This window comes from Syngnathus floridae, chromosome 1 (assembly GCF_059516105.1).
Source record: "Syngnathus floridae isolate MCC-2025c chromosome 1, RoL_Sflo_1.0, whole genome shotgun sequence".
NCBI lineage: Eukaryota > Metazoa > Chordata > Actinopteri > Syngnathiformes > Syngnathidae > Syngnathus > Syngnathus floridae.
In genome coordinates this window covers 1,541,540-1,563,489 of record NC_142413.1, presented here as the reverse complement: position 1 = coordinate 1,563,489, position 21,950 = coordinate 1,541,540, and the positions used below count along the sequence as shown (strand labels likewise).

General features: G+C 47.0%; 1 protein-coding gene and 1 long non-coding RNA gene across 15 annotated transcripts in view; one reads left to right on the top strand and one right to left on the bottom strand.

The window, feature by feature from the left end:
* Positions 1 to 21,950, bottom strand: part of LOC148403231 (uncharacterized) — a 270,701-nt gene that overhangs the window by 144,390 nt on the left and 104,361 nt on the right. The gene's annotated exons all lie outside the window — the stretch shown is intronic.
* The window catches only part of pcdh7b (protocadherin 7b), a 68,406-nt gene that overhangs the window by 29,575 nt on the left and 16,881 nt on the right, over positions 1 to 21,950 (top strand). For 2 of the 6 annotated variants that reach the window (XM_088372334.1, XM_088372354.1), the window contains exon 2: positions 6,562 to 6,757. The exons of 2 other annotated variants lie outside the window; for them this stretch is intronic. In XM_088372334.1, coding sequence (XP_088228460.1) covers positions 6,562 to 6,757 — 196 coding nt within the window. Of the gene's footprint in view, positions 1 to 6,561; positions 6,782 to 21,950 lie in introns of all 6 variants that reach the window. 2 more of the 6 variants (XM_088372327.1, XM_088372344.1) reach the window with 1 other exon arrangement.

The window sequence follows — 21,950 nt, the reverse complement described above, 5'->3', positions numbered from 1 at the left end:
CTCTCTCTCTCTCTCTCTCATATTTCTCTATCTCTCTGACTCTCTCTCTCTCTCTCTCTCTCATATCTCTCCTTCTCTCTCTCTCTCTCTCTCTCTCTCTCTCTCTCCTCAACAATATTTTCCAATTTCACTTAATTGGTCCCGGACTGAGACGAGAACATCCTCACTTTTTTTACTGCCGTTTTTGTTTTTTTGTTTTTTCTTCTGTCCAACATGCGGCCGGGCTTATTAAAGGCTGAGGAAAGGGCGATTTGAATCATGTCTCTTCCTCATTGTGTGCATCATAATCAGAAATGCGGTGGATGGAAGCTGTTACGCCAGCGTGTGCGAGCTACGATAAGGACGCTTGGCAAAGGAAATGATGGCGTTGGGCAATAATGGCGTTTTTTTTTTTTAAAGATGATGAGTTGAACGCTCGCTCCATCCTACGCCAGTCCATCTCGGTTTCCTATTGGATGGCAGCCCTGAGCTCCTGATGACTAACGTTGTGAAATAAAGTTTTTATCACCTGCATCAGGGGTGGTCAAAGGATGGCCCACATGGTCCCCCCCGAGTTCTTTTATCTGGTTCTTAAAGCATTTACGTTACCAAGATATGTTACCTTAATTTATTGTAAATGACTGAATAAAGGTGAAACACACAGCCTTTATAAAGTTTGCATTTTTTTGTTTTGAATTTTTTTGTTAGTAATGAGGTCACAAAACCTGAGAATGAATTTCTATCGTAGTTAACAAAATGTATACATCACCCACGCACCCGTATATTTTTTGACATTGTTTTTGTAGCTCATCCCCCCCTCTGTTTTGTTTTATTTTGTTTAGTTTTCTCCTCTGTCTCTGACACTTCATGTTTCTGTGATATCGTTCATCGGGCTTCGCAATTTTCAATGTAGCACAACAAGTTAGCGTCTTCTTCTCACATCCGCCACAGCAAAGGTGGAATTTCACATCGGGCCACTTTGCATCAAGTCCGGGCCAATGGCGGGGCTCCCCGCTGACACCCGGACTCGTGTCACAACAAGTTGACGTTGGCGGCGGCCGCGGGCTCGCTGCGACCTGACAGTAGCGGGCCACTGGTCAGACGCGCTGACGGATCCCGCAACATGACACCTAACCCCGCGCCCCCCCCCCCCCGCCTGACGGCTGGCTGACACGTTAAGATGACAACGACATACACACAAGGCCCTCCAAGTCAAACAAAACGGAGTGCAGCGGAAACGGGTCAAAGTGAGGCGGAATCTTGGCAAGTCCTCCAATTGTCTATTGAAGTCTGAGTGGAGTCAAGCGGTGATTGGATCCCCCCCCCCCTCTCCCCCAACTGTGCAAGCTGCCAGGCAGGAAGGTCATTTGCTTGACGGCAAAGCAACAGGGTCAGTTTGAGGACTGGCATGCCTCCACCCGTCCAAGCCAGCCCACTCGAGTCCAAAGCAAAACGATAAACACTGCGTACATGCATCCCCCCCAAGAATCGTATCTCACTTACACCAGCGACTTAATCCGCCTCTTGAAGAGCAATTAAAAGTTTAGCGCAGCCTTAAAGAAAGTAGCCGTATGATCTTTTCTGTTTCTGTCCCCCCATGACCCCACTCGCTTCCACGGCTGTGAGCGCCAGCCCGCCCGCCGCATGCTAATATCAAAGTGCAACCGTGGCAATTTTCCAAAGACATTCCAAACACAGTAGGGAAAGGCTCCGAGGGGGGACGCGGATGAAGAGGGGATGGAAAAAAAAATCCCTTTTCTTCTAAACTTTAGAATCTGGCTTCAATAGCCACTTCCCCCTTTACCATCCAAAAGGGGGGTCCTGGGAAGACCAAAAACTGATCGCGACAGACACCATTGAAAGTCATAGTTTTGACCACAGAAAGTAAACAAGTGTGGAGAAATGGTTCTATCTATCTATCTATCTATCTATCTATCTATCTATCTATCTATCTATCTATCTATCTATCTATCTATCTATCTATCTATCTATCTATCTATCTATCTATCTATCTATCTATCTATCTATCTATCTATCTATCTATCTATCTTGCTAACTAACTAGCTAACTATCTCTCTCTCTCTCTCTCTCTCTCTCTCTCTCTCTCTCTCTCTCTCTCTCGCTCTCGAGATTGAATAGAGAAACAACAACAGCCACTTGGGGAAAAAAGACAAAATGGTTCCTGGTCCTGGTCGTACCTCAAGCTAATGTGTTCTCCGTCAGCCTGTGTGCACATTTTAGGCAAAAGAAGCGACGCTGTGGGTGTTCAAAATGACGTTGAATGATGGATTGCTTGAGCCCAAGTAGAGCAGGACAGCAGATTTTCTTGGTGGATTCAAACGATGAACTCTGGAAAGCGCTTTCTACGGGAGTCTGGGGTGTTTTTTTGGAACTCGCTCGCCCGGTTTCATCTCCTCATCCTGTCTTTCCTTACGGGAGGAATGTGCAGGCGGAGGATGACTGACGGGGGAAGGAAGTGAAGAAGAGAGAAGGAGCTCGACGGTGGGCGGGCGGCGGGGAGCGGCGCTCGACCCCGAGCTATCAGCCGGGCCGAAACCTTTGACTCGGCGGGAGTCCGTTCTGAGGAAGCCGCCGCGTTTATTGCCAACATTCCAGAGACTCACCCTTGTTCGAATTCCCCCCCGATCGCTCACCTAAGTGACCGCCCACAATAGATCGTTTGTGCTTTTTGGACAATACCGCCACTGTGTTCCGAAAAAAAAAAAAAAAGCTGCCGTTTGATCAGGTTGCAATTGATGACCCCCGTGGACATTCACCTTGAGGGCGTTTGTCTCATCTATCAGCCAAGTGATGATTGTTTGAATTCAAACGAGTAGAATTACAGTCAGCTTTATCTGCCACGACCGTGGACCGCTATAATGCTGATACTTGGCACTGTGTTCTCGGGTGGCGTCCCCCAGGGCTCCGTCTCCTTGCCCATTAAAATTTGAAAAGCTGCTTCATTTCAAACTCGATTGGTGATTTTTCGCTTAGTCATTCAGCTGAAATTTTCAGAGGCTCTTTCTATCTCCTATTAAACGTATTTATAGCTGGACCAGCGCTGAGTGCTTGACTCCAAATAAGTCCAATTCCAAACAACGTGCTAAGTCAAAGGTGTCAAACTAATTTTTTGTCCGTTGTTATGGTTTCCATGACTTAAATAGAAATAAATGGGTGTGGATATTATCACATACACACAACAGAAAAGTTAAAAAAAAAAATCTAATTTATTTTGAAATTGGGATAATAACAAAAAAAATTGCAATATCTCACTGTTATTAAAGAGAAATACAATTTAGAGTTTTGGCATTTTAACAAGAAACATTAATTTTGATTTAGCCGGGTTTGACATCTGTGTTCTAACCATTTGTGATGAAAATGAAAATCCAAGAGGTGGCAAACGTTGCTTTGTGTTTTGACCGGCTTGACCCGTACTTGAGTCAGAAATCCGTGTGTTGTCCCCCCCCACTGACAGGAAATGGGCTGCCTTAAGCCTCCAAATCTACCTGCGACTTTGCTTTGCATTGTTCATCTCCGAGGATGGCAGCTTTGCTCAATCACCCGCGGCTGTCGCAGCTGGCTTTCAATCACAGGCGCCGACCCCCTCCCGAAAAAAAAAAATAACCCTCCGCCCCCCCTCGACCCCCTGTGAGAGGTCCCGGCATCTGGCAAGCATAAAGCAAACGGGTGTTAACTTGGAATGAAAGTGGTCCATTAAAAGGCGGGCCGGGCTCAGCGTGGGGGTTAAGCCACTTTGCGTGCCTTGTAGCAACTCCGGGAAGGGTTTGACATCTTTTTCTCATCTCTGAATTCAAGAACGGCAAACCCCCCCCAAATCCAGGATGGGAGTCAGGGGCTGCAAATATCCACACTGCCCCTCTTTCCTGAGTTCCCATTAACATAAACAAAGTTGTCTCTCAAAGAGATTTGTCGCGAGGACTTTTATTGGCTTTCCGCTAGGGCAGCCTAGTAAAACGCCATCTAAAGTAACGGTCGGGAATAAAAGCTTTGCAAGATGGACGTAGGCCGCGTGTGTTTGTTGTGTGAGTGCTTCCCTCGCTGGATTTGATTGGCAGATGGCTGAACTTTAAGGCCAGGAGGTGGCAAGAGGGTATGTTGGCGTTCAAGGCTTAACAAATGCACAAAGCCCGGAAGGGTACTGAGAAAGGGTCAAGTCCGCGCCGCCGCCATTTCCCTCAACACTGATAGACAGCAAAAAAAAAAAAAATGCACATTTTGGCAAAGATTCTTATTTGGCTTGTACAGTAATCCTCTGCTGCAAATAGCAAAAAGTTACAAGTCAAGTGACCATTCAGATATAGCTTGACTTGTTTTGTTCGCTTCATGTCGCACGCAAAACGTCTGAGTCAGCATCTAAGTCGGTTTTAGTTACCGTATTTTACGGACTATAAGTCGCTCCAGCCATAAAATGCATAATACAGAAGAAAAAGACATAAGTCGCACTGGAGTATAAGTCGCATTTTTGGGGGAAGTTTATCTGACAAAATCCAACACCAAGAACAGACATGTTATCTTGAAAGGCAATTTAAAATAAAAATAGAACGGCCTTAGACAAACTTAAACTCGCTAGCTGCGCGGCATATTAGCAAAGTCTCATTTAAAGCGCTCGCTCGCCGACGCGAACCTGGGAAAGAGAGAACGAAACGCTTCTCAGATTGAAAAGTTTGAGAGCTGAGAGGAGCTGAGAAGAGCAGAGGTCACGGTGCAGATGGTGCTTACAGCAGATTCCCATCCAAAGCCCGCGGCAATCCTGGCGTGAACTCCGTCTGCGAACACATTAGCTTTCTGCCGCCATCTCGCTACGCAGCCAATAAAGAAGGAAATTCAGGTGGAGAAAATATTTCCCCCCAGCTTCATTTCCACAAACTAATTTTCTCTTTTTCCTCGCCCGAGTGTTTCCAATTCATTAGGCAGCATTCATTGCGTTTGTGTCACTGAGAAAACAGTTTTGCCAAGGACAGTGCGGCGAGACAAATCCGCAAGCGACACCTCACGAACCAAAAAAAAAAAAAAAAAAGTGTTTGGGTGCGTAAACAAAACAACGTGGAACATCTTAACATGGACCCGAGTGTTGCTACACTCACGGAGTCGTTTTCCCGTCTGGGTCCGCGGTTTTAATTACACAACAAATGTTTGGCTATCCGAGTGAGATCGGCATATGAATATTTATACCGATTCATTTGTTGAGTGTTGCTTGTAATTACACGCAAACATGATTTATTGCCAGAATTGCCGCCTGCGTCAGTCAGCCAGACAACGCCAACTCGGTGGAAGTAACTCAATAAATGCACGTTCGCAGTCGAACGGCGTTGCCAACGTTCAGAAACGACGAGTCGGATTTTTTTTGTGGGGTTTTTTTGGGATGCGTCACGGCAGCATGCAAAGAAAAAAAATAGGATGGCATCAGAATAGAAATTGACTTCGAGAAGCGAGAATGGCCCGGCGACAATGTTAGCATTAGCATACGAAGCGCATAGAGACGTTTGTTGTGATAACGGCAAAGACGGGGCCCGATCGAAGCTTTCGCCGGCTCCCTTCCGCCCTTACCTCTGCGCCGTACTCCGATAGCGAAGCAGAGCTATAGAGGCGGTGAGGGAGAGCGACCCAGACGGTGGGGCAGGCAAAGAAAGAGGCTTCTCCTTTAATGAAATGCTCTTACTGCTTAACTCACTGACACTGCTCAATAACGCCTTCGATCTAGCAACGCGTATCGACAGCGGCTCCTCCAGCAGAGACTCGGCCGGCCGGATCGGAATGCTCGCTCTTATCTGCTGCTAAGACTTGCCGGGCCCTCGTTCACTCACCGTCCTTTTGTCAATAAATGAGTGAAAAACATTCTGTTGGCTCGCACCAAGGCTGAGGGAGGGGGGGGGGGGGGGGGGGGCATGTTTACAGGTCTGCTCCGTAGGGTCCTATTGATGCATTTGTGGGTGTTAAAGGTAATGAAAGTTGTCGGAAAGTACCGGAGCGAACGTTTCGACGTGCTCCTTGCTCGCAATTATGGTGAACACGGGACAAAAGACTGTTTTCAGTTGTCGTCAGCACAAACACCATCAACGGTATTAGCCCGCATGCTAAGCTACATAGCACGCTAGCATCAACTCACAAATGTTAGGGAGCAGAGGCAAAGCAAGACGACACGGGCTACTAACGGCTGCATCGGAAGAGAAGCAAACGCAAACTTTCAAGGGCCGCCAACCAAATAGGACATTTCAAAGGCAGGGCCCCAAAAAATGAAACCAAAAAAAAAAAAATACTGACATTCCTCAAGATAGCCCCAACGTAATAAGTTTATTGCTTTGGCCCGAGTACAAAAAGAATGAATGGCTGAGTTATTCAGGGCATAACAGGACACATTCCGGAAAAGATGAGCAAAGATGCGAGTGCCCCACGGCCATTTGGGGGAATGACTTTGTAGTAGCTAGCTTTAGCGTCACTGTCCGACCGAGAAAGCCTCTCTTAGGAATCTTTCTCCTGCTTTTGTTTCTGCCCCGAACTGCCTTCTGAGGACAGAAAGCGTCCCTTTTGTAGTGACCACCGGCAATTTGGTTTCTCTTGTAGCCGTTTCGCCGAGTGACCTTCTCGGTGGTGAGCCAGCCCCAGGACCCTCACCAGCAGGGATCGCTGCAGAGCTGCTACGACAGCGGCCTGGACGAGTCCGAGACGCCCAGCAGCAAGAGTTCGTCAGGGCCCCGACTGGGCGCCCTGCCCCTGCCCGAGGACAGCTACGAGAGGACCACGCCGGATGGCAGTGTCGGTGAGGCAGAGCACATGGAAAATGGTAGGGGCAAACACTGAAAGGAGATCAGATCCAGGGAACACATACACCCCACATACTGCCCAGAGCGTTCCAAGCAGGATGGCAGGTAGACAGCGTGTAGTTCAAAACCAGGATAAGGGACGACATGCGTACAACGCGGCACTTGGGCGTCGACTCGAACCGTCCATCCATCCATTCCACTTTCTAGTCTGTCGGAGCCGAGAGACCAGGGTACATACAGTCAATAAATATATGTCGGACCTTTTTCAGGCCAACGTTCCCCTTTTTTTCTGGAGGCCGCTTTGGATGATTCCCAAAGAACGTCTTCTCCGCATTGTATCACGCCTTGTCTTGGAAAGAAAATGAAGGGGGGGGGGGGGGGGGGTGACCACAGGAGGCTAATACCCTACTCGAATTGGTAAGAAGCTGTGTTGGCAGTTGCTGTGTATTTGCCTGGAGGCCTGCGTGAAAGAGCTAATATTTTTCTAAACGTGGGATAGACCTGCTGTGTAAAGACTACAGTCTTTGAGTGGGGTGAATGTGATACTCATACTTAACAACTCGAGGTCCGCGAGTTTGGAGTCAATCTTCAGACGAGAGTTCGGGTTTCTTCATCGCGGAGTCTGTGCCTTTGCGTCGTGATGTCGCTATGCTATCATTTTCCATTTGAAGACAAATATGAGTAATCAAGATAACTGGATTAAGGACCTCGCCGTGGCTCTTGACGCACAAGGACTTGCGCAAACAGATGTCCGACGTCAGATGAGCAGCTGGCTTTAATATGGACTGATGGGGGGGAGGGAGGGGGATTGTGGCGGGGGCAGATAGAGCCACCTTGGAGATGCGTCAAATTAAAAAAAACAATCTTTGGACAGTCGGCGCTTTTTTTGCAGTCTGTTCCTAACTGCCTGCCGCCACGAATTAGGCGGGAAATAATTTCTCGTCATGCAAGCCCTTAAAAGAAAGCCAGAGTGTCCTTGAGGAAGTCCTTTGCTCGCCGACTCACACATGGCTGCACCTTAACTCATTCATTGACAGTGAACGAGTGCGTCAGTTCAACACCTAAGTGCAAAATAAATGCAATTATCAAAGGTTTGGGCAACTGGGGGAGGGACGTCTATTGTTTTACTTCTACGGCGTTATGTCGTTGTCCCGCCATGAACTCGGCTATTTGTGCCTGTCAGCGCCTTCCAGACAGCTTTTGCATCAGACCTCCCACGTCGGGCTTTCATCGAATTGGGCGACAGGAGTGGTGAAAAATTCTCCGGTTGATAGCAGATCTTAAAAATGGAAGCGCCCTGACTACAGGATATGACTCAAGAGTACGGCATCTGGAATATTGCTGCCTTCTTGATCACGCTGCACAGCTGGGCCCCTTCACTTATTCATGAGCTCGCCCCCACACCCCATCAGATATTCACAAAGTTCGGCGTCAAACAGCCAATTAAATTCTACCGGTGACGTGCCTTGTGCCGTCTTACTGATCAGCGCGTCACTCCGAGGTGGCGTTTTCCCGACCTCTTGGACTTGATCGGCAAAATGAACAACATGCCGTCGCAAGCTAGGAGCGCTACGTCAAACTTTGGAAGCGGAAAAGTCGCCGGCGCATTTGAGTCAAAAATGGCCGACCTCGGTCGGGTGATGGCTAGATGTGTGTTTCGTCATGTACGCTTAATATACGTCTGTAAATGTGGCGATAGCTTACTAGCGCTACTAGCTTGATTTTAGCACAGTCCCCTGGGACCTGTTTGAAGCTGCAAAGTTCAACCACTTGAGACTTTTGTCTTACTCCCACCTCTGAAACCGTTCAGCGGTCACATGACGAGGTCCGCGCAGCAGCACGGCGTTACCTTTTACCTTAGCTTGTTTGGACTGAATTTACCGTTCCCGGGGAAGGCGTTTTGCCCATCTGTATGTTTACTGACAACTTTGCAAGCAAAGCGAGTCGCCGGGAGCCAGAAAATCGTTAAAACACTCCCCGCAAGCCGAGGCGGCACCTCGAGGATGATCACTTGCAGATAGAAGAACCTTTTACTGGCCCGGACGCCGCTGAGAGTTCATTCGCGTCGACCGCCGAGACGGATGAGGAGTGCAAATATATTGCAGGCTCTAAAAAGAGTAATAGCTGGTCCGAGCAAGCCTCCCACACTCTTTGGCAATGGCTGCCAGACGGGGGAGCAAACGTTTCCCTTACTGGGAGATTACAAATGGAGCGCTTGTTCGTAAGGCAAAGGACAAAAGAGAGGTGGGGGATCGGGCGAGCTTGTTTCTAAACGCTTTTTCTTTGCCTTGAGGTTTTTTTTGGGGGGGGGAGGTGAGAGCTTCCCCACTCCACGCTTGTTGTTATGTCTGGCAATTTTTAAAGCCCAGTTAATAACGAGCGTGCGTGAGTGTGTTAACGAGGTAGGCCCGATAGTGGGGCCAGATGGCAAAGAAAGTGTGTTTAATTAAAACCATTCATATTTCAAGAGCGAGAGCCGCAATAACGGAGCTGGTCTTAGGCTTGATTTCCCCAAACGTGGCGGAGGGATAGATGGTTGTGCAAAGCAGAAGGCACCAAAGCATGAACCATCCCCCTCCCCAAAGGTCACGGCCCATGTGTGCGCACATATGAAAACACACACATGCAAAAACGGCAAGCTGCATAGACCTCTATATCAACATATCTATATCAATATATTTATATCTATATATCTATACATCTATATATCTGTCTAGATATCTATCTATATCTCTATCTCGCTCTCTATCTCGTATTCTCCCTATCTCTCTCATATCTCTCTCTCATCTCTATCTCTCTCTCTCTCTCTCTCTCTCATCTATCTCTCTCTCATATCTCTCCTTTTACACCACCTGTATTTTAAGTGCGACTTAAGTACTGAAAAGTTTCTCTCTCTTTCTCTGTCTCTCTCTGTCTCTCACTCTCATATCTCTCCTTTCACACCACCTGTATTTTAAGTATGACTTAAGTCCTGAAAAGTTTCTCTCTCTCTCTCTCTCTCTTTCTCTCTCTCTCCATCTATTTCTATATTATCTCAATGTCAATGACGTTCCACATTATGTGGTGGCCTAAAGCTCTTAAATGTTCTGAAAACAAGATAATCTGGTTTGGTTCAATTCACAAGATGTCAGGGAGGTTCTATTGTAAACAGGTTTTTTTTTTTTTTTTTTTTGCTCCTGTAGATTTTATACGGCGTGCCCCCATCCTATCCATCACCTGCTCCTTGGCGTGCCTATTTCCTTTGGTGATATCCCCCCAGGCAAAGCGACAGTAAGCGAGATAGGCAGAACAAGAGGACCCGGTGAGATAACGCCGAGCGAGGGAGCCGACAGCCGTGAGATGGCCGCCGAGCCAATGACTAACACGGCAGAACAGAAGCTCGGAAAGCAGATGGAACAGCGGGGAGGCGGGAGAGGCCCGGGCGAGATAGAGGAGGAAAATTAATTAATGAATGTAAAAAAAAGAAAAAAGAGAGAGCGAGAGAGAGGAAGACGTAGAGGACGGGGCGAGGGGGGGGAAGGCATCGTGGGATAAGACGCCAGTGGGGAGTGGCGGCTGACAGAGAAGTGATTGATCACTGCTCAGCTGGAGCAGGCAGGTATTCAAATCATACCCTTGTGGCGCATCCAAAGGTCCGGTTTCCTCCTCGCTGCCTCTGCACGCAAACACGCATGAGCCATAAAGCCCCCGTTGTGCACCCCCAAAATCCCTCTCCGTGGATTCCGGAGGAAAAGATACGGCTCGCAGGAACACACTATTTGGACAGACATACGCAGTTTGTGTATATATGTACCTGTGTGTGTATTATATATATATATAAATACATATATATATATATATATATATATATACAATATATATACACATATATATACGTATATATATATATTTTTTTATATATATATATATTTCTATTTAGTTATTTATTTATATATTAGCATTATTATATACATATATACATATATATTTATTTGTTTATTTATATTTTGGTATTATTATATTAGTATTTTATATATATATATATATATATATATATATATATATATATATATACACACACATATATATATATATATGAGGCAAGAAATCCAAATGCAATAGCAAGCCAGGGAGTCATTTCTGAACTTGATGGCCCCTTGCTTTTGTTTAAAATGCGAATACATGCTAAAATGTGTTCAATCGCCGAGTGATTTTTGAGTTGCCGCACAACTCAAACACACACACAAGACAGTTTGTCATGGCGGCGCGCAGACATGATTGTGTTTTTAATGAGGGCCTGCAGTCATGTTTATGTGCAGTCAAGCAGAAGTCTGGCTCCGATTCAAACAATTGCCGTCCCCCTTTTTTTTTTTTTTTTTTCTCCGGCGAGCACAGCACAGCTATCGCGTGCAATAACAGGTGTTGCGTTTTGGTGCGGTCCCTCCCACCAACATTATTTTGCATGTGTGTGGGGAGGGGGGGGGGGGGGGGGGGGGGGGTGGAAGGGGGCGTGTCATGCATTGTGTAAGGAAATGTGAATAAGCTGTACCGACATCGTTGTCATTCCTTTGAATACCTAATTATGCCAAGACTGTGCATATGTTGCTCCACACACAAATTAAGTCTGTGTGTGTGTGTGGTATTCTTTTCTCACTCAAGTTGGATGTGCTGGAATAAGAACACACACACGCACACACATTGAGGCGTTCACACATTGTGTAGGTTTGATACTTGGACGCCGGCGCCTCATGCATTCATTCATGTTGCCGGCAAACATATTTCACAGCGGAGGAGAGGGATGGCGAGGCACATACGCTCGGTGCATAATAACTCCCGGGAACAAGTTTCTCCTGCTACATTTGCTTCGCGCGTCGCCACGACAACGAGGCCACACGCTCGAATTTGCCGTGATTGTCAAACACCCCGCGTTTGTCTGATTGGAGCTCGGTGCGGACGTCGCGAAAACGAATCCCTCGTTTTTGGAATATATGGACAGCCGTATCTTCCGTGTACACACACGCCATTTATCACATGGAGTCCATTCCCCGTTGGACGGAGATTACACACCTCCTTCCTCGCCATTGTGACCTTTTAAGATAGGAATCGCCAAAATGTGTAGACACGTTTTTTTTTTTTTCTCACCGATGTTTGCGCATGTTCTCGTCCTAGCCCTCGCTTTGTATTATGTATGCGGTGGCCGGGCCCGCCGGCTGCTTAACCTCTGACATTTGAGATACTTGTTGAAATAAATAAGAAGTTCTGGGCCGAGAGAACAATTCGTTATGAGACTTCAATCTGTTTCATGTGACTCCCTGTTGAGCTTTTTGGTTAAATTAAAGATGAAATTGCAAAAGCACTACCTAAAGAAAGGCCCCGCGAGCTAGCATACTAATGGTAATTAGCATCTACATCACAAATAGGTCAAGAAGGGTCATATATTCTTTATCCTCGGCGCAGAGCAACTGATATGAATGTTAAGTTCAAGGCAAGACAAAGAGACAAGGACTGCCAAGAACGCAAGTGTGATTCATAACTTCTCGACCATCAGTCTGTCTTATACTGCCCCCAGGTGGTCAAAGTGGGCACACTTCAAGAGTAATATTTTTAGAGTGGTACTTTTCCTTATCAAAATAAACCTTTCAACCATGTTGTTTCATTTTAGGAGTCTAGAACGGATTAATGGCGTTTCCATTCATTCAATTGGAAAACGATGATTTCGGGCGTATGCCATCAGTCAACTTTCCGGAGCTTCCTTTTAAGAAGGTTCTCCATTGGGTTGAGGTCAGGGGGAGGATGAAAGTGGCCACAACATGAGTTGTTCTCACAACAGCCAAAGATTTGATTCCTCCCTCCTTTTTATTTCCTTCAGATTTATTCCAGGGGTCCCTGCTCACAGAGACAATTACTCCGGTGAAGAAATCCTCTGCAAGAGGATGGCTGATTACACAAGTATCTAAATATTGCAGGATGCTCATTATCTCCTAACCCTGAGCCATCCCCCCCTTCCCCCCCATCCCTCCCAAAGAGGGAAAGCGGATGGCGTTAATTCTTTCCCGTGGCGGCGTGGAGTCTTCTGCGTCCGACAGACTTTGACACCAAAGGCCGAGGCGGCTGCGGTGGCCGAGCGACGGCCATCACGGCGAACATCACGTGTTTTATGAAGGCCGAGCGCTGCCTCGGTATCGGCGGCGCACGCTAGCGCACGTCCGTTCGGGCAAAGCAAATTGTGCACATGCGTGAGCCATTTGAAAGGCGACGGCGTTAAGCACGTCACACGTACAGTACACAACGACGCCTTTCCCAGCCGTCGTCATTGTTGCCGGCGCCTTGCCCTCCTTTCTCGGATTTGGAGTCGCAGTGAAAACGTTGTCAGCAGTATGCAAAGACGCTCGCAGAACACAACCCGCTGACGGCTCCAGAATTATCACGGTGGGGATTGGGGGGGGGGGGGGGGGGGGAGTGCTCAGCTGCCATTTTCATCTGCTATGAATATGCATCCAAAAGCTGGAATGGAGCAGCAGCCCCGCCATTTTGGCTGTTATTTTGTTGTAGGGCTGAATAATGAATCAATTTCGTATTGGCATGGAAGGGAATTTTCAAATCGCAAAGGCTACAATTTTGGGGTCAGCAACTCCAATTGAAGTAGCTGACCCATCTTTCTTATTATTTAACGGTTCATTAGCTTTGATTGGAGCAGAGGCCTAACCAATAAGACCGCAACACTTAATATATATAATAGATCAGATATTGTTTTTGTCTGGAGAAAAATATAGCATGACATAATAATGTACTAAATAAAAACATGATAGTCAAAAATAATTAAAAAAAAAAGACATTTTCAAATCCTCTTGGCTCATCAGTACGGCACTGATAAAAGGCACATGATCAAGAATATGACCGCAAGGATTGTGTTGCTGCACCGTTTGTGTTCAATCTTAATGAGTTACAGCACACTGCGACACAGAAGCTAATTAGCATTAGCATAAACCTCACAGAAAGCAACGTTATGTGGCTGTTTCAGATACAGAACGCAATCGCTCGCTAATTAGCATTAGCATGAAGCTCACAGAAGGCAATGTTATGTGGCTGTCAGATACAGGACACAATCGCTGGCTAATGAGCTAATTAGCATTAGCATGAAGCTCACAGAAGGCAAAGTGGCTGTTTCAGATACAGAACACAATTGTTTATTTCTGTAGACCGGAAAGTCGACCTGGTGGCGCAAGCGTCAAACAGCCCGCAGCGTCGTCTTTTAAATAAACGGGACAATGTTTGCCCGCGGAGACGAGACGAGTCGAGCGCCGCGGCGTGACGTGACTCTGGCCCCGAGCCAGGTGACTTTAGGGTGAGCTTTACACACAGATTAACCCTGAGAACAAACACGCTGGGAACACACCTGGCCAAGTATTTGAACCGGCGCCTTCCTGTTTTTTTGTTTGTGACCGGGCCCGCAAACTAATGGCCCACCTGCGACGCTAAACCAATCGCGTTGGGTTTTTTGTCTACGGCTTAATCTGCGCCCGAGGCCATCACTTTGGCAAAAGCCTCTCAAAGGGCCACGAGGGATCGGATTGAAGCAAGTGACGAGCGCATTTAAACGGGTTTTTGGGAGGGGAGCCGCCCGCCTACGTCAACTTTTTTTTCATCTCGGGGTTTCTGGGGGAAAATCCCGTCCGAGTGACAGATTGGGTTCACGTGTGCGCCAAAATTTTGATTTATTATCCACGCTCTCCTCAAGTAAAACTGCCCATCACCTCACGTTTGAATCAGAGCTCAATCGTCTTAATCCGTGACGGATTGCTCGGACGTGCGCGCACATCGATTCATAAATACAAAGTTGTGGAAAGAAGGGAGGAAAAAAAAAAAAAAAGACGGAGGCAGATTTAACTGACGGGGGTTCGGCTTAATCTTCGTCGAAAGCAAACGCAGATTAGGACGGGAGCAGATGGTTTTGGGAATAAAAATGGCATTTCTTGATTGTTTATGATCTGGCCTCCCCTCTTTTATGATTATTTTTATGACTGCCTCCGCTTTGGGGCGACTTTACAAGAGTCTTTGGGGCATTATCCAGGCTTAGACCCCGCTGACCAATTCCCCCAAATGCTCTTGTCCTGACCTTTTAACGGCATCAAAGTCCTAATCCTTGTCAATACATATATGCCGACACTAATCCCGCCCCCTCCCCCGGTTTAGGATGCTTTTCTTTGGCCGACCTCGACGGAGGACAAAAGTATCAAAGGTGGAGGAATCCGTGCGGAAGCATAAACGCGGTTAGCTCCTCGAGCGAGGAGAGCTATTTGATTTTGCAACCTGGTCTTTTTCTTGCTAACATTAATTGCGCGCCATCCGAGCGAGCGCCGTTTTAATCTGAGGAGCGGCGGATGCAAATATAAGAGAGTAGGAAAATAATGAGAAACAAATAAGGCGAGAGCACTTGGCCTAATGAAATGGAACGTCCGACATGATTTTTTTTTTTTGGGCTGCACATTTTGGTAATGAAATTCCTTGGCGGTGCTACTCGAGAAGAAATCTGTTGTAAGCCGTCAAGGTGGGGCGCTTGCGCATCCATTTGAGAAATGGTTGCAGTCTGAATTGGAACCGGGACATTGACTTGGCGGCCATCGAAAAACAATCAAACTGACAATCGGGTCCAATTTGTCATCAACATACGTATGCGACGACGCGATTGGCCGATGCCACTGCCAAACGATCCTGAGTAATTATTAACAATTGTAAATTTGAAGCCGACACATCCCGATAATCTCAAAGACGACACACGTCAAAGTTTTGTCATCGGGTGGGCTCTCTCTCGTGCGGCGGCGGGGTTTCAAATTCAGTTCAGATTTTCAAAGTTCCCGTGCGTGTGTGTGCGCGCGCATGCTCGCGTGTTCCTTGCTTGAGGCACGAGCCAAATGTCCACCGTCTTTGAATGTGACTTATCTTTTTCGGGACTATAAATACATGTCATTGTCTATTCTGATACGAAGAGGCAAGTGTTTCTACAGCTGCCTCTCTTTCTCCCCACTCCCTGCGTGTGGGCGTGCAATTGCAGATTTTTTTTTTCCCCTCTCAATCTGCGAGCAGAAACAGGGGGAGGACGGGAAAAAAAAAAAAAAAAAAGAGATGCCAACTATTTGAAGCGCAGAGAAACGGCGAAGCAAGGGCTCCTTTTGTGTTCTGCAAACGCCTTTTTTCTTGTTTCAACTCCGTCCAACACCCCCCCCCCCCTTGGAGTCCAAGCACCACCCGTACCCCGCCCAAGTCCAACACCTCCCCCGCGTAATCAGCCACCACGCTACGGTCAAGGCGTTTGCCGAAGCCTGATTGTCATCACGCCGTGCGAGGAACATGCGTGCGGCCAATTAGAAGGTAGTCTTCTGCAGAGAGAGAGCGGGAGAGAGAGAGGGGGAGAGGGAGCGAGAGAGAGAGAGACAGCGAGAAGAGAAAAAGAGAAAGAGCGAGAGAGAGAGAGAACGAGAGCGAGAGAGAACGAGGGAGAGAGAGAAGGAAAGAAAGAAAGAGAGAGAAAGAGAGCGAGAGAGAGAGCGAGAGAGAGAGAGAGAAAGAGAGAAAAGAGAAAAAGAGAGAAAGAGAGGGAGAGAGAGAGGGAGAGAGGGAGCGAGAGAGAGAGATAGACAGCGAGAAGAGAAAATGAGAGAGAGCGAGCGAGCGAGAGAGCGAAAGAGAGAGAGAGAGCAGCACATTATGCAAAAATAAGACTAATTAACAATACTTAAGACGGTCTGGTTTTGAGATGTCATGACAGTTTCTCACCAAATGTCGTAGAGCACCGTGAAAAATGTCATTTTTCTCACCACAGTCTATATGTGGTGTTTTACACTGATGCTTAGCTTTTATTCACAGTGGCTAACAAAAGTGCAGCGTGGCGAGTCTTGTCGGCGAACCGATTGAGCGCAGTTCATAAAAAGGCTCATTGGCAAATATGCACACTTTTTCTTCTCGTACTGTATATTCAACGTTTCTCGCTAAGACCGGCGGGAGTCGCAGTTTTTCCTGGTCGCCCCCGGCTGTAATTGGTTAGCGATCCTTCATCGCGGTCGCTTTTAATTTAACTTATGTATTCGGCTTCAGCTCGTGCAGAAGATGATATAGTGGCCCGAGCAATAAAGGTCCCCTCGACTCGTCCGTGTTTACAGTCCTAAATGGATTAGCCTCCACGGGCAGCTGTGCGTTAACCTGCACACGTCTGTTCCCGGGATCCCTCGCACCTCCGCGACGGCCTCTAACCGCCGGCCGCCTCGGCGCGTGGCTAATCTCGTTAGCATCGATCGCGCCGCTGTCCTGCCTTTGACCTTGCGGTAGCGCATTTCGCTTCAGGGCTCGGCCACCGGCCCGTTCGAGTCACAGAGCTCGGCCGAGTGGCGTTCACATTAGATCCCCATCGAACCAATACCCGTAGCCTAAACGAGCGGCACGCATTCCCCCGTATGCTAACGTCATTTAGACTTGTTATGAACAGAATGCTTCTTTTCATCACATCACGGATGAGGTCGCCCACTGAACGACGTAAGCCCGGGAAATGAGGCTTGAACTTTTCAACGAGCATAATTAGTCCGCCTGGAAGTCCATCCCCATTTCTGACACCATTTTTTTTCTTCCCCTACTCATCTCCAGTTTGGAACTGTAATCCCTCCTTTGAGGATGTATGAGTGCTATTTTTTTCTCCTCTGTTGTCGTAGAATATTCCTTCAATTAGATTTGACACAAGAACAGGCTTAAGCTTCCGGGAATTTTGAGTTTCCATGCCTGACCATTCTCCAACTGTGCATTAAGTGTGGGTTTGGGTGAACGATACACATTTTTGGTGTAATTTTGTTCATTTCTAGATATTAAAAGTACTCTTTCCATTTTTTTTTTTATTCACTCCTCACGAGTTGTTTAATCGTCCCAGAATAAAATAACTGTCATCAGTAAAAAAGATTGTTCCACGTAGCTTAGATGCATGTACCAAATCATGAATTGTTTGGGGTTCAAGAATCGATCCTTGCGGTACTCCAGAGGTCATATCACATGGTGTATTTATACTATTTATCTGAACAGATTTTTTTCCATTTCCTGCTGTCAAATCTGTACGCCGTTTATTTTGTAGGCTAAGGTTGTCGTCAGAAGTTGCGACAGAGACAGCGAGTGACCTGAAAAGTCCCCCGACCAAGGTTGCGTTGCATTGTAGGTTAATCGGGAAGTTGCACCTGAAAGCTCAAACATGGGCAACTTTTTAAGTCGGGCATCATCCATCAGTCAAAGTGAAGCGGAGAAAAACGAGCGACAGAGGGCAGTTTTGGCTGAGTGCCTCCGAGGTGTTTATTTGTCTTGGCTGATGACAGCCCCACCTGCTTTCCTGACACGCGTTTCCGAGCCAAGATGCGTCACGCATTAAGAAATAACTCGACCTTATGAAGTGTCTTGAGCTCGCAGACATGAAGGGCATCAGCGTCGGCCAACTGGACATCTTTCCCGGCCTTATTTTGCTTCCTCTGCTCCTCAATTGAAGCGTTGAAGGTTTCAATTAGAAAGCAACGCCGACTTTGGCCGCAGACACTCGTTTAGAAAGGTCACAGCTGTCCGTCGGCTTCATCCCATCTCGTGTGAAGACTAATTTAAAGCTCACTTCAACTTGGAATGGCTGACCTAGACGGCGCTGATCTGCTCGCGCCCAAGGTGGCGCACCGCGAGTTCCCACTGTGCTCGGCAGCCGTCGTTTTGAATTAGTCGCTCTCGCGACTTCATTCAGTCGGACGACTCCCCGAGCGCTCCTTATAAAACGCTGAAGCGGGCTAAATAGCGTGCATAATATACAAATATTTCTCAAATCGGGGCTGTGTACTTGGCGACACACTGAAGTGGCACCGACGTTGTAGATTAAAGGGGACAGCTGATGGAAAATTGGACTTTTTGACTTGCTTGCATACAAATAGTTTATTGAGTCTGGATTCTGTCGTTTTAGTCAATGTACACAGAGGATAAAGAATATATGCCTATCCCGCCATTTTTATTTGAACATTTGCTACTTCAAGAGTAGTAAAACAGTAAGCATTGATGCTAGCCATTAGCATGTCAATGGCATTTCCATTATATATTAGCAATGAGCTAGTAGGGGGAGAGGTTTTTAAGGCAATGTCGTTCGGTTGAAAAATGTGCCGTTCTTTTTGTTTCACGTTTGGCTTCACAGTAAACTTTAAATGGGCGTAGCAGCAAATCGGCTTAGATGTGGGAAAACTCGTAAGTTGGGTCGTTTGTATCTCAAGGCATGACTGTAGTTAACCACAGTGGCAATACAGAAGTTTAAAAAAAGATTAAATAGAAGAATAAAACCTCTGGTTTGTTTTTTTATCACGACGGTGGTACCTGACTAGCCAAGTATTTTTTTGAGGTAGTACTTAATGCGCAAACCGAGAAAGGCTCTGCTTCAAACATTCAGGTGTATATTGTACAGCGTTCACCTTTTATAGCTGGATTCAAAGAAAGGGACTTTTTTATTTTTTTTGGTCCGAAACCCGAGTGGAAGGTGAAGATGACTGTGTTCTCAGATAGAAGCTATTATGCCAGAATGAAAAGGACACCTCCCCCATGTTTTAAGCTCATAGCAAGGTATGACGCTAATCGCTTCAGACTGGCGTGTCAGCACCGAGGGATGAAAAAGAGACGCGAGGGTGGCCGCCGCGTAATGGAAGGAAACGAGTCGACGCGTGCGACTCGTAAAATGGCCGGAGGGGATGCTGTTGGCGAAAGCGGGCCATTTGTTTGCGTGGCTTTGGTAAATATGTGTCAAGCCCTATCGCCTTTGCCGAGCTAACCGGCCGTGGCTTTCTCACTAGGTGAGGCCACGAGGGTACGCAGGTTAGGAGCGCTGACAAACACGCTTAGCCTACATGGAGAGATGCACTGAGAATCAGAGTGTTTGTTAAATGGGCCACCATCACCCCACAAATCAAAGCTGGATAATAGGGAGGTACAGCGAGCTGCTAACACAGTAGCTACCAAGGTTATCGCCCATTTGGGGCTTCTAAAACATCCCGGCAGATGACAGGAATAAAATGCTTGGGAAAACATTGAAGCGATGTCGCTATACACATGTAACTGGAAACCCAAATGATCAATAAATTGTGACAAATTCCAGCACAGGGGGATAGAACAACGCGCGGCTAACTAGCTTGCGCCCGGGCAAAAGAGCACATCGGGTTACTTACTGCTTTGCGTTATATGTTTACGTAAGACGTAGAAACTTATTTCATATAAATATTTACTGTAATTGTGACTGTACTAATGTGTTAGTAGAAGTTAGCGATTAGAATACTCCACTTGCTGTTGTTGCTAATGTGTTAGCATGTTAGTATAAAGCTGGCAAAAAAATGTATACTCAGCGACCACCAAACACATTGCTTTATTTTATATTTGTGTGTGATATTTATGGCCTGGATGTTTGTTTTATACATTTTTTTTTTTTTTAATTTAAGATATTTCTGTTAGCGTAAGTTAGCGAAAGACAACGGCGCCGCGTCAGAAGGTATCGTCACGCGGCGCAAGTTCTGCAGGCAGGCTCGGTTACCATTTTTTTATCTTCATGTTTTATATTTTCATTCGGAAAAGATTCTTTATCGTGACTTCTACCGAGTTCGCGTGGAGATTCAGGCTAAAGCAGAACATTGACAGAAAGCGAGCATGCGGAAACAAATCAGAATATCGCATCGAGTACACCAGTTTGCGAGGAGGACGCGGCAAACGTCCTGCCCCACTTTTCGTTGAGGAGAGTCATATTGTCCGTCCCTCCCTTTAAATAGACTCGGCCCCAGAGGGGCACGACCCCGCCCGGCCCACGTTCACCTTGAGACGCGTCATTAAAAGCTTTCCATAAAATGTCTTTTTTATCCTCTCCACTACCGGTATCCCGCAGCAAACCTCCAAACTAAAATGTTACAAAACATATCAATAGTGAAATTGACTGGAAATCACTGTAGTGGTCAATTCTGCGTTCTGGTTGGAGCCCAATCAAATTTGCAGAGATGAGAAGAGGATATGAATCTTATCTTGCTGCTGCTTTAATTATTCCATCTTTGAGGTGTGTTCCTTTTTTTGGGGGGGCGGTTATTAAAAGAGTGTCCATTTTAAACTAGGAGCGCTTTGGCCGCACAATGGCTAAGTAATTAAAGTTGGAATAATGAAATAATATTGAAGGACCAGAGAAGCAAATTTGAGTTCATTTTCCGGTCACAATCGGTTCAGTTCTCCCTGACGGTTCCCGTGGGACTCGCCTCGAAGTTTAGAGAGCAACAACGGAGATACGACACTCCTTCCATCAGCTTTTTTTTTTCCTCGACTTTTTATGGAACGAGGCATTAGTTTCTGCGTCTCCCCGGCGAGGCGGTGATAATTACCAGCTAGCCCGAGTGCAGCGGACTGCAGTGCAGCAGCTGCATTTACCACAAAGACACCTTTTATGGGATCAGAGTGGCTCTTTTAATGCCGGCGCAACTCGGGGGCCATTTATATTTGTTTCCAAAGCGAAAAATCCGTCTCAGGCAAACGGATATAACCTAGCGAAGGAAAGTTGGTGAGCGGTCTTCTTTGTAAACTTTTCCAATGTCCAGCAGAGGGCGGCGCTATTTCGCGCCATCAGTGTATGACAGTGGCGTCCATTATGCCCTGTCCCTCCGATGACCCGAGGTAACCCCGTGGCCCAACCCGAAATGCAAACAAACAGCCGCCGGTTCGGGACGTCTCAAAAGGTCGAGGAAAAAACAAAGAGATGGCGATGAGGAAGGAGGAACAGCAAAATGTGGATGTGCGGCGGCAACAGAGTGGAGGGTGACTGGGCGTGTGTGCGTGCGATACGCTTGAGGGATCGGGCCGCAGAGACAATGAGCTCATTAGTGCTTCGTCGACTATCTACTCTATGAAGACACCTCGTGAAGTCGGGTCTCGTGATGGAGACTGCCGATCCGCTTCGCGTTTGCGTATTTGAATTTTAGCGTAACGGTGCCGTTGGTTTTTGCACGCAGCCGAGAGACGGGATGATGTCGTTAGGCCCTCGTTGCAAAAAGCAGGTCACGATGAAAGAGGGGAGGAAGAGGCGACTGAGGAAAACGAGCCCCTCCCTCCCCCCCAAAAAAGGAGAAGAGCAACGTAGCCTCTACTTGACGCCGCGCGTGCAAAATCAAAATGGCTGCCGTGGAAAAGGCGTTTATCCTCGGT